This window comes from Loxodonta africana, chromosome 20, assembly GCF_030014295.1.
Source record: "Loxodonta africana isolate mLoxAfr1 chromosome 20, mLoxAfr1.hap2, whole genome shotgun sequence".
Classification (NCBI taxonomy): domain Eukaryota; kingdom Metazoa; phylum Chordata; class Mammalia; order Proboscidea; family Elephantidae; genus Loxodonta; species Loxodonta africana.
In genome coordinates, this window is record NC_087361.1 from 69,262,889 (window position 1) to 69,275,760 (window position 12,872).

Genomic DNA, 12,872 nt, shown 5'->3' on the forward strand with positions numbered 1-12,872 from the left:
TCAAATGACTCCTAGTCACCACAACGGGAGACCGATGTCTAGGATATTCTGTTGGTATAGCCATGCCCTGGTACGCCTGCCCGGGAGAATTCTGGTTTAGGCCTATTGTGAAATAATTATTATAGCACTACCCCCTTAACTCTTAGAAGTGGTAGGTTTAGTTGATATTTTATGGAGCTGTAAGACTCGACTTCACTATCTTCTTCATACTTCTTTTTCCCAACCTCAGAAACAGGCTTTGTGGTTGCCGGAGGCCGTGAGTGTGGCTCCTTATCTGGAATTCGATCTGGCTCTTGGGTAGAGTTAGTCACTGACTTCAGAAAGAGATTTATCAGGCACTCCCTGCCACTGAATGCAATGCGTCAAGGGCTGGTGTTCATGAAGACTAGGCCTGCTGTTCTTTGATGCTTTCATCTGGGCTGGGCCCTGGTTGTGAGGTAGATGGAACTGGACAGGAGCCTTGGACTTCATACAGTTCCTGTCTTAAGAGGCTGCTCCTAATGACTGGATAATCCAGAGAACAAAGAGCATCGGGTCTTTGTAGTGGTCCCGGCCTCCCATCCCTCAGTGATCTCACTGTCCTCATCCTGACAGATCATCCAGCGCATCACATGGGTTAGCCCACCTGCCATAACTCTAGAGTGGAAGAGGAAGGTGGCCCAAGAAGCCATTGAGAGTCTCAGTGCCTCCAAGTTGGCCAAGAGCATCTGCAGCCAGTTCCGGACTCGGCTCAATAGTTCTCATGAGGCTTTTGCAGCCTCCTTGCGGCAGGTGGGTATGCAGGAAAGGAGGTACAGCTGGATCACACAGAGGAGAATATTTTGCTCTCTCCTCTCTTGTAAAAGTTAAAAAAATTTTTTTTTCCTATTTTGTCCAAGGATAATATTCCATTACAGGAAATTTCAACAATACGTTTTTGTTTATGTGGATGTTTTTCTAATTCTAGGAAGAATGGAGGGAACTTGGCTAATTTCTCCCCATTTTACTGAGTGAGCAATGAAAATGGTGAGGGCTAGGAATTCTAAGTTTATATAGCATTTTAGGAACGTGTGACAGGAAGAGAGGACTTTACAGCTTCCATACTAGCGAGCGCACAGTTACGTGACATCTGCGTGCTCCTTTGGCGTGGGCGTGTGTGCATGCATGTCTAGAGGGTGGGTAGAGGAAAATTACTGAGTGCCTACTGTGCCAGTCTCTGTGCTGAACACATTATGTAAACCTAGCTTAGTTCTCACAGTCATCCTTATGAGGTAGATATTGTTATCGCTGTATTACAAGTGAGAAAGTCAAGGCTAGACACTTGATAAAGCATATGCCTTTTTTCTGTTTCCCTCCCAGCTGGAAGCTGGCCACTCAGGCCGGCTGGAGAAAACTGAAGACCTATGGCTGAAGGTTCGGAAAGATCATGCCCCCCGCCTGGCCCGCCTTTCACTGGAGAGCCGTTCTTTACAGGACGTCTTGCTGCACTGTGAGTCTGTAATTGGTTTTCCCCGATAAACTGGAGGAGGGTTCTGGACACCTGACAGTCTTAATGTCCAGCCTTGGTGGGAATCTCAGTCCTACTTGCCAAACCACCTATACACTTACTTAGGTGTTTTCGAACTCCTGAAGTTTGTTTGGTCCTGCTGTTTATGTAGCTCAAATAACATCATCAAAGTTTATTTAAATTAAACCAGTTAGGTTACTTCCTAGGGCTTAGAATGACACCAGAACTTCTCACCCTGATAATTACAGTTTTCTGGCTTCCAGGTTGGTCCAGCCTTATCTCTTTGTCTGTGTGCCTTATAGGTAAACCTAAACTGGGACAGGAACTAGGCCGGGGCCAGTATGGTGTGGTGTACCTGTGTGACAACTGGGGGGGACACTTCCCTTGTGCCCTCAAGTCGGTTGTCCCTCCAGATGAGAAGCACTGGAATGACCTGGCTTTGGAGTTTCACTACATGAGGTGGGTCCTGTATCATTCATCCTTATGGGAAAAAAGAGAAGAAGCCAGGAGCCCAGGAAGGGGGATTTTGTATGAAGAGCTACAGCATGCCCGGTGTCTTGATACCTGGGTCTCAAAATGTTGGGGACTAATATTTCTCTGTCTAACCCAGAAGCATGCTCTCTCAAAGGCTTTTTCTGTCTTTGCTTTTCCCCACCATCCTAATTTCTCAGTCTTATCTTCACGTTTGACTTTGTTCCTTAGTCCTTATGGCTTACAAGTTTTTACATTACAATTTTTTTTTGTCCTTGTTGGAGAAGGCATTCTCCATGCTTTGTCTCTGTACTGAGAGCCATTACCTCCAGACCTGGCCTAAGTGTGGTCTCGAGGCTATTCCTTCCATGGTGTGGCGTGCTATGTAGGATTTGAACCTAAGCGTTGTAGTCCAGACTCCTCTCCTTTGCACCAGGTCTCTGCCGAAGCATGAGCGACTGGTGGATCTCCATGGGTCAGTCATCGACTACAACTATGGTGGTGGCTCCAGCATTGCTGTGCTGCTTATTATGGAGCGGCTACATCGGGACCTCTACACAGGGCTGAAGGTGAGTTGACGGAGGAGAGAGCAAGAGCCAGCTGGCAACCACAGGTTCTTTGCTGGTCCTTCATCCTTTCCTGTTTATTCAGAGCTTCTGGTTTTCATAAGAGGTTGTTGGAGTAATCAAGCTTTGTTGCCCATATTTCCAAAAAACCTTAAAAATGTCTATCTCAGCATCACTTTTCAATATATATCTAGGGTACTGTCATTCACCACTCTGACCTCCTGCAGAGCTGGTTAAAATCTAGACTGGTTACTCTCCCTTGGTTTAGAATAACACCAGAATTCCTTAGAAGAACAGAAAAGCTTCCTGTATCTCTCCTGTTCTTTCTCATTTTGCCCTCAATCGTTAAAGCCATTTTTTGTTGTTTAGCCAACAAATAGTTATTAGTGACGACTTTGTACAAGGCCCTATATTAAGCACCATAAGGGAACACCAAAAAGTGTAATTGCCAGGGGCTTTGAAGAGAATTGGAGTCAGTGGTTTTTCACGACGTTGTGGAGTTTGCATACACCTTGCTGGGTGGAAGTGCAGTTGGAGAGAAGAGGCCACACCAGGGGGAAGGAACAGCATAATACCCAGAGCACATTAGGAGATCAGTAAGGCACCAGCCAGCTTGGAGCACATGGTTCATTTTGGGAATAGGAGGGCGATAAGGTGCAAAGAGATTTTGGAAACAAATTATAGAGGAACAAAAATGTTAAGAATTTCTGTAGAATCCAAATTCTATTATAGACAATGAGAAGCTACTGAAGGATTTTATTGGAGTGAAGGCTAAGAGTTGTGGTGAAACCATACAGAGAAGAGGGGGTGCCTTCTCACAAATTCATCTTGTACCAGTTTAAATAGAAGCTTGCAGAAGTAGGGCAGAGGACACCTTAGAAATGCTTCCAGGAGCCATGAGGAATCAATATGACGAAGAAAATCATTCTCCAGGTGACTCTGTTTTCCCTCTTCATTTCGGAAGAGTCTTTTCCACAAGCGAACTTTTGGACGAGCATTATGATGTTCCCCAGCGTTCAGGAAACACTAAAGTGGAAACTTGGTAGAAGTAATATGACTTTGGTATTTGAATCCACAGAACGGGGCTAACCAGGCCTACAGAGCAATGGAAGTAAATCGGCCTGAGGCAGAGTTAGTCACTTTGAGCCTTGTGGGCAGTTTCAGAGTTTGTTCAAACGTTAGAAATGAGGTCATGCTTCAGTTGTTTGGTTGCACCTCTCCTGGTCATACTTGGGGATTGTCTAGCTGGCTAAGTGCAGCCTCTAGGGCTTTTACCTGGCTTTGTCTCCTTCATAGCTTGCCCTTCTTTGCTTTTCCTGTACTTCCCTCTCTGTTTTCCTCTTCCCTTTTCTCTCAGTTCCCTCTGTCCTTGTGTCCTCTAGTATGGTCATTCCTGTAGCACCCCACAGAAGGAACTCTCAGGTGGTTCAAGCCAGGAGAAATCGAGGCGTTGCCTTGTTAGTGACCCATATGCTCTTTCGTCTTTCCAAGGCTGGGCTGACCCTGGAGACACGTTTACAGATAGCACTCGATGTGGTAGAGGGCATCCGCTTCCTGCACAGCCAGGGACTCGTCCACCGTGACATCAAACTGAAGAACGTGCTGGTAAGTAGAGCTATTTCCCAGGGTAACACCCTGCCTCTTGAGGTTGAGGGACCTTTGGGAGAGTACATGTGAATGCAGGTTTGGTCTTGGAAAAGGCCAGTGGGAAAATGGTAGCATTAACAGCACAACGGATATCCTGTCCCCTTGAACTCACAGTTTGAACTTTACGTTCTTGAACTTAAAGTTTGGGGGCGTGCAGTAAAGATGTTCTTCCATTGGTTTTCATCATAGGCCTAGCTTATAATGCTTAAAGTTTTTTTTTTCTCCCAATACTATTTTGGAAAATTTCAAACTTACAGAACAGTTAAAAGACTAATACTGTGAAGGCCCGTGTACCCTTCACTCAGATTCATCTTCTGTCTCTCCCTCTGGGGGAAGGGAAATACATTCCTAAAATTGTAGGCTGAAACCTGAGAGGCTTATCTATTGCCAAACAGATTTAGTCTCATGGACCTCTAGGGAAGGAAGCAACAGGGACTTCAGGAAGCTCTCCTCAGGTGACTAGAGGACTTCAGCCTTCTTAGTTACCAGCCTCCTGCCCTGTGGTCTGGAGCCTAGGGGAGAATCAGGAGCTGAAATGCTTTCCTCAGTATCCTGCCAGGGACCTTCACTTACTCATTCTTCCAAGATTTACTGAGGTCCTGATATGTGCCAAGCACTATGCTCAGTGTCTGAAGAACAAAGATGAGAAAGATAGTTCCTGCCATCGGGTTGCTTATAGTGTGGAGATGAAGACAGTAATGGGAACGAATCTAGAGACAGGCAGGTGGAGGCAGGATTTACTAAGTACCTACTTTTTCAGTTTGTGTAAACTGAGTGCTGTGTGCAGGGTTGGAGACAGAATGACTCTTACCTTGCTTTGTTGGCAGCTAGACAAGCAGAATCGTGCCAAGATCACAGACTTAGGATTCTGCAAGCCGGAGGCTATGATGTCAGGCAGCATTGTGGGGACCCCAATCCATATGGCCCCTGAACTCTTCACAGGTAAGGCTGGAGGGCAGAGAGTGGGTCTGGACAGAGCATGGTACATTAACCCTGAGCTCTACCCCTAGGGCTAAGTAGTAATCGCCTAGTACTATGGCAGGTCTGGCACAGGCAAGGGAAAAACCAGAACAGGGGAAACCTAAGACAAGTAGGGGGGAGAAAGAAGGCGTAAAGAGGTAAGGAAGAAATAGGAACGTGCCAGTGGGAGTCACCAACCATTCTTGTGGATGTCTCTCTGGGATATTAGTACCATAAATTGCCATAATCAACCAATTATTTCATCATAAAATACTGATTGAATAACTCCCATTTGGTTAGATAATAGGGAGTTGTCCACTATTGTTAACTTAAAATTGACATGAACACACCATACTAAGAGAGGTCAAGTCTGTAAGGAGCAGTATAAGACATGGAGCTAAAAATCGTGTGCTACGTGAAGCACCGTCAGTGTTCGGAAAAGGGAAAAACCAGGCTGAAATGTTTGATAATTTTGAGGTAGAGGTGGAATTTGGGGGAAACTTGAGTCAGGCTGGGAAAAATTGGTAGGTAGGAAGGGAACTCGTATTTATTAAGTGTATATTGAAGCTAGGCTGTATGGGTATGTTTTTTCCATGTATTTTGTTTCATTTACACCTCAAAACAATCCTGTGATAATGATCCATTTTTATGTCAACTTATGGATAAAGAAATCGAGGCCAGATTGATGAAGAAACCTAGCCAAAAACTTTGAGCTAGAAAGTAGAGCTGGGATTTGAATCTAAAGCTTTCTGTTTCCAAAATCCAAACATTTATCATGAAGGAGAGAAATTGCTGGCAGCTGGGGAGGCTGGTTGGTGGTGGCTGTCCCCAGGATTAAGTTGGTCGTGCTGAAATAGATAAAATGTGACAGATCGGAGGTCAGTTCAAGAGCAAGAGGGGGCAGGATCTTTTTTCACTTGATGTGGGTGATGGACAGAAAGGAAGGACTAAACGATGACTCCAAGGCTTTGAGCCTGAGTGGATGGAGAAGGTTGTACCATCGTCAGGGAAGATGAAAAGGTAATTGCAGGTCAGTCATAAATATTGATAAGAGTTAAACCTAGCAAAATGCTTACCTTTCTCTGGTTGGCCTTGTACACAAGTTTCTCCCCAATCCGAGTGACACACGTAAAGATTAGGAGTTCAGCTGCATAGCTATAGCCCTACGCAGATAGGAACCAAGTAGACACTCATCGTTTTTTTCTTTCCTTAGGCTTACTTTAAAAAAAAAAAAAAGTCTTTATTCCCACTGAAATATTCCTTTTTGGCTGCTTCCTGCTTAAATGCCTTTCATTGTTTCTACAGCAGCACAGTGCACTGAATAAGGGCACACAGGAGGCAGATTCTACCTTCGCTGCTAACTGCGTGGTAGGGATCAGCTGGAATCCGTGCCCACAGTGTGGCAGTGGATCCAGTCCTCACCTTGCACGTCTCCATCCTCATCAGCCTCTCACGTCACCCAGAGCTGGGTCAGAGCTCACACATTAGGAGGACACCTTCTTTCAGACTGCCAAACAGGCAGATGCCAGCTCCTGCTGGCTCTCACGTCCCTGTGGGTTCGTTAATTCACTGAACAACTCACAGAATTCATGGAGGTACACCATGCTTACGGCTACAGATTTATTACAACCAAAAAGGATACGACAAAGAAACACATAGGGTAAGGTCTGGAAGGGGTCACAGCGTGGAGCTTCCATGTCCCAAAGAGAGGCACGCTACCCTCTCCCATGCACAGTCACCAACCAGCAAACCCCCTCTCTACATCAGGGTTCAAGGAGCTTTTGGGCCTCCCCAGGTGGCCACGATAGATTACCTCGCGCCTTCTGAGGCTCAGGCAGCATCGGGCCCTCAGGTGTCCCTCTGTGGTCAGCCCCATTGATTAGCCTCTGGTGTTGGTACAGTGCTGCGAACAAAGGCCAAATTGCTTTTTGCAAGTTATTTCCACAGCTCGCACCACCCCATTGCCGTCACAGTAATCTTCCTACTGCATCTTCTTCATGCCCCCTCCTGCCCTAAAACATAAATGACTTCCTGTTGCTCACTAAGTTCAGATTCTTGTGTCTGACTTTAAAAGTCTTTATTCTGGTTCCAACCCACCCGCCCATCTGTATTTCCCAACCTTCTATCCTTAATATGACCTCTCTGGATTTAATTTTTTTGACTGTTCCATGAAACAAAAGGCCTGATTTTCCTGTTCCTTATCAAGTGCAATAGGTAGTTCTTGCCAGTGTCCAGCTTTGGCCTCCCAGTGCCATAGTTTTTTGTACCATGAAATGAGCATTATGACTGTGTCCTGCCTACATGGCAGCGTGGTTACGAGAGAGAGCAATGTGGAAAGCTTTAGACAGAGCATGTGAAGACCTGTGCAGAGGTAGGCAGTGGTGCTGCTGCTGCCTTCCTCTCTCTGATTCACTGCTTTTCTTTCCTTCTTGCTCTAGGAAAGTATGATAATTCTGTGGACGTGTACGCTTTCGGGATTCTTTTCTGGTATATCTGCTCAGGCTCTGTCAAGCTCCCTGAGGCATTTGAGAGGTGTGCCAGCAAAGACCACCTCTGGAACAATGTGAGGAGAGGTAAGAGGCACCAGCCCTACTTGTCTTACCGTCTGGTGAGAGCAGTGATCGGGCGCTGTGGCAGAGGCCTCCTGCCTCCCTTTCCAGCCACTCCCCTGCAGGACCACACACACACTTCATCCCTCCATGTATAGTGGTTAAGTGCTACAGCTGCTAACCAAGAGGTTGGCAGTTTGAGTCCGCCAGGCGCTCCTTGGAAACTATTGCGTGGTTCTACTCTGTCCTGTAGGGTCGTTATGAGTCGGAATCGACTCAGCGGCAGCGGGTTTGGTTTGGTTTGATGGAATCAGAAGACATTGAAGTCAGACTTTTGCTTCAAGGCAGTGCTGTATTTAACTATTTCAAAAAGGCAGTACTGTCATACATGCCTTTTTTCTTTAGAACTTCTAGTTCTTCAGCTTCCTCTGCCAATGCGTTCCAGTTTTTTTTGCTGTTACTGTTAGGGTCTAACCTAGATTTTTGCCATGGAAGCCAGAACTCATTGCATTCTTCAGCATGCTGAGCACCAGCTGGATAATCAGTCCGTTGGCTGGTCGTGCCTCTTCGTTGTGTTGGTCTCCCTCTCACTAATCTGGCGTGATTTCCATGCTCCTTCTTCCTCTAGGGGCCCGCCCAGAACGTCTCCCTGTGTTTGATGAGGAGTGCTGGCAGTTGATGGAAGCCTGTTGGGATGGTGACCCCTTGCAGAGGCCTCTTTTGGGCATTGTCCAGCCCATGCTCCAGGGCATCATGGACCGACTATGCAAGTCAAGTTCTGAGCAGCCAAACAGAGGACTAGATGACTCCACTTGAAAGCGAAGAAGAGGCCATTCTCTCTTACTTTCTGTTTTTTCCCTTTCCCCCCACCTTTTGGCCATGGGGGACATTTGACATTTATTCAGTACAGGGAGCTCTCGAGGGAATTGGTGCTTGCCAGGCAGCTTGAGACCTTCCCAAGCAAAGATGACTCTTGGATAGTGAAGAGCTAGATGGCTGTTTGAGCATATTCAGCAGTTCACCGATGTCCCCAGCTGTCCCTTCAGCAAAAGATTGTCTAGGTCACGTGTAACAGCTGGAAAATGGGATGTTCTGGCCTTGGAATTGATAAGGAGGGAAATCTTACCATCCTCTGCTCACTGCATATGTTTCTTTCCAAGATACCAAGTGAACACTGCAGTGGCAATAGTATTAAAGACTCATTGCCATGACTTCCGCAGTTTGATTCCATTCAGTGGTCAGAAGAACCCTTAGAAAATTTGAACTTAGTTCTGTGGTTGTGAGAACATAGAGACAACGAAAATAACATGTGGGTGCTTGGTTCCTGCTGTCTGCAACTGGAGGTCTCAGGTCACAAGCCCCTCTGTCCCTCAAGGCACCAGTGTGTTTACATTTGTAGGACCACATAGCCCTGGTTTCTGGGGGGAGGGCTTCACAGTTACATCACCAAGAGGCAAAGAAAGAAAAAAACAAACAAAAAAAAAGAAGCGATATGTATGTATGTATATAAGCTATTGGATTTTGAGTTACTGCTAAACTCAGAACGGAACAGACTCTGTTCCTCTACCCTTGGGCCTTTTTTTTTTTCTTTCTGTTTTTCATCTCAAGGTGGGGAAGCTGCAGATAACATGGTACCTGGGGGTGAGCATCTGTGCAGAACTGACCCACTGTGAAGTATCTGATGAGACCTGAGAAGCTGGCAAGACCTCAAACCTACTGGAAAATACCGGTTTGTTTTTACAACTTAACAAAATCAGAAACTCTTCTTTTTGTTTTTGAATCTAACACACTGATATCTTAAAAACTTGATCCATGAGCTTTTTAACCAAGGTTTCTTCTGCAGTTTGTCCCTTCTTCTTGCCTTCTTTTAAATATAATTTGTTAGAAGAAAGAATAAGACAAAACAGAACAGTCTAGCAGATGTGTGTGTGTGCACCTTACCCCTGTGTGTTGGTGTCTGGGAAGGTTCTCTTCCCTGTGCAGCTGGGAGGAGGAATAGTGGTCTTTTGGAGAGTTTGTCACGAAGTATACATGAGGGAAATTCTGATTCCTGTCACAGGAAGGCGTATAATTTAAACAGCGGTTTAAATGTTTGATTTCAAGCCTTCCTCAATCAAACTGGCCCGTTAGATTTAGAAAAACAGGCAGACAGAGGAGGACTAGGCAGTGAAGTGGCTCCTATCTGCTTAGTCCCTAGGCAGTGTGATGTGGCCCCTGTGGCCAGCCCCACAGTGTGGGAAACAGATCCCCGAGCAAGATGAGTGGGACATCTACTGCTGGGGTTTTCCAGAGTCATGCCAGAACTGCCAGCTCTTGGTTACTGACAGCATCAGTGGAGTCTGTAAGAAACTTTTGATAGAACCTTTAAAGCTCAGTTTAACTCTTGGCTGTCCCAGGCTCTAATTATGGTATGTTTTGAGTGTGGCAGCCTCCTAAACATTTGAGGCCTTCAGAAATGGCAGGGATAAAACCCTTTTCCCTTGCAAATGATGAAGGGAGTGATCTTTGAGCTCTGTAGGGTGGCGCCTTGTTTTGGTGGAATGTTCAGTACACTTCTTAGAATTTTAACACCTACTAGCTAGCTATACTTCAGGTCACTCTATTCTTGTCAGCATTAATGCGTTGTCCTTCTGGGGACAATGATGGGACTTCAGGAAGCCAGGTTTCAAGTAGGAAAGGAGAAGTGAGTGGTCTCTACTTGTGAGAAATAATAAAAGAGAAAATCAGTGTAAGCCTGTTGTGTTTGAAATTTCCACAAAAGCCTTACATGGTTCCTCTTTTCAGAGTTTCTTTTAGCTCTGGTTGTGATTTGAATTCTCAGTGCCCGTATGGAGACCACATTCTTAACATTCTCTGGAAGTCTTAACTCCTACCTCCATTCACACTTGGGAGGTTAGGTTCCCCCCACTCAGAGTCCCCTTTCAGTTTATTCCCTGTGGTTTAGTCTGCTCTCAGATACCAGTTTTCTAGCAGATCGTCCACATTTTTTGCCCAGGGTGAGGGAGGAAGGAAGGGGTTAATATTAAGTAAGAAGAGTAGCTGTGTTACAGTTCCTTTAAAAAGAAGTATTCCGAGAAAAAGGTGCAAATTCTTCCTGAAAGTCTCCAGGCCAGCCAAAGGCCACAAATGGATGTTTGGGGGTGTTATTTAAACACTCAGCAGGCTGAGTGCAGAAATACATGTGCTATGTATGTATATTTGCTTTTATTTTGTAACATTGTCAGCTAATTTTGGATTCTTTGTTCCTTGGCACCCATTGTTACTAAAGCGATGGAATGTCATGACATGTACTGTATTGTGTAGTACTTGGGAAGACACTAGATACTCAAAGACATCTGGTGGCACTTGGATTACGGAGGACTCAGCATAGCCAAAGTCCCGAAGAGTTTACCTGCTACCTGTGGTTGTACATGCTTCCAAGTGGTGAGGCAAGTTGGCTGGGGGAGGAGGATGGATGGCATTGTGCCAGAATCACCCTTGCTGTGTGCTGCCCTTCTAATCAACTTGATTAGGGTACTTTATCCCAGCCGGAAAATGACCACTTCGCCATTTTTAATGCCTCTCATTTCGCTTCAGAAATCAGACGCGATGTTGGTGGTGCTTGGGGCAGCCGAATGACTGACCTGTGCCTAGATAGCTGGTGGCAAGGTCAGCCTAGCTCGGGTGAGGAACGCTCAGTTTGGCTGAGGTGTCCACAGCCATGCCCTAGTTCCCTTGATCTTCCGCAGAGAATGGCTCATTGACCGAGCAAGCTTTTCACTTCTCTGGGAAAGAGGACTGTGCTGGTTGTTCCAGACCAAAGAGAGTCACTTTTGACTCCATCATCTTCAGGGGGACAGAGCCCAGGCAGCAGGTTCTCCTAATTTTTAAACACTAAACTGCAAGGAAACTGGCGGAAAGGTTACATCACCACCAGGGATACAATTAGGGCAGTGGTACAGCTCTTGACTAGTGCCTGTGGGCTCACGGAGGGATCGGAGCTTTGTTTTTCCGAGGGGGGAAGTAGTCTGGGGTCGCAGGGCTGTAACGTGGTAACTGCACTGAATGACACTTTATATGCTGGCTTATTATTGAGCACTGAGAAGCAGAGAGGGGGTGGTGGTTACAGTAGCACTTTGGGGAAGAGGGGCGCCCTCTGGCCTTGCCTTGGTGGGATGGCATGCTTGGTATCCCTTTTGGCTCATCATGGAAATGCCGAAGTCCTTGTCACATCAGAGCAGGATCCACAGCCCTGCAAGAGTCCATTGCCAACAGAGTCTTTTTTCCTTGAGTTTTCAAAGCTTGATTTGCTGGATCAAATAACCCACCTTTCCTTTAAAAGGAAAAAAAGGGAGGGGATTTATCCTTCTTGGGCAAAGTTGGGGGTGAGGAAGGAGTGACCTTGAGAAAACTTTGTATTGCAGACTCCTTGGGGGTTTCAAGTAGCCCTACCATTCTGAAGGGGTTTGATTGTTAACTTCTGCCCTGTTAACATCCAGCCCACCTGAGGGGATGGTGGAGACTGTGTGTGAACACTTGGCATTGGGGAGGCCACTTTGTCTAGAAGGTTGAAAAGAAAATTGGTCTGGACGGCTTGTTGTCTTTTGTCTTTATGTAATGTTTTTTGTTTGTTTGTTTGTTTTAAAGGACTAATGTTTATTACAGTGTTAAATAAAAATGTAACATACTAAGTGTGTAGAATAAAAGTGCAATAACAAAAGAAAATTTGGGACAAACTTCGGTCCTTACACTCTCCCATCTTAAACTACCTGGCTCTTTCCATAATACTGTTACAGCAGGACCATGTTAATTGTATTTGTAAGAGATGCGACTCTGGGTTCAATCTTCATTTAGTGTGTTTTGAATGGTTGGGTTTGGTTTTATAGACTCTTCTGTATACTTGTTGGGATGCACAGATACCGGATGTGCTATGTAATAAAGATCACATTAACGTCTTAGGTTTGCAGCTGTTTGGCTTTTATTTCCTTGATGGCGCTACCTACATTAACAGGACTCTGCCTATTTCACGGCATTTCCACTGTGACCTCTGCAGTCAGATGTCTTTTTAATTTGCCTTAGGAGCTAGTGGTAAAGCTTGTTACTCATCCAGAAAGGACCATCCCGGCCATGACAACTGCTCTGGGTCTCTGGGTACTTTACATCACCCCTCCTACAGGTATGGTAGGGCAAGGGGGTGGAACGCAGGACAGCAGG

At 45.8% G+C, this 12,872-nt stretch overlaps 1 protein-coding gene across 7 annotated transcripts in view; it reads left to right on the forward strand.

Annotated features, from left to right (window-relative positions):
* DSTYK (dual serine/threonine and tyrosine protein kinase) overlaps positions 1–12,613 on the forward strand; it is a 54,449-nt gene extending 41,836 nt beyond the window's left edge. For 4 of the 7 annotated variants that reach the window (XM_023548313.2, XM_023548311.2, XM_010590253.3 and 1 more), the window contains 8 exons: positions 595–771; positions 1,339–1,468; positions 1,789–1,945; positions 2,394–2,526; positions 4,015–4,128; positions 4,998–5,112; positions 7,569–7,703; positions 8,308–12,613. In XM_023548313.2, the coding sequence (XP_023404081.1) occupies positions 595–771; positions 1,339–1,468; positions 1,789–1,945; positions 2,394–2,526; positions 4,015–4,128; positions 4,998–5,112; positions 7,569–7,703; positions 8,308–8,495 (1,149 nt within the window). In that variant the 3' untranslated portion in view covers positions 8,496–12,613. The remainder of the gene's footprint in view (positions 1–594; positions 772–1,338; positions 1,469–1,788; positions 1,946–2,393; positions 2,527–4,014; positions 4,129–4,997; positions 5,113–7,568; positions 7,704–8,307) is intronic. The other 3 variants (XM_064273322.1, XM_064273321.1, XM_023548312.2) reach the window with 2 other exon arrangements.
* Positions 12,614–12,872: the final 259 nt, after the last annotated feature.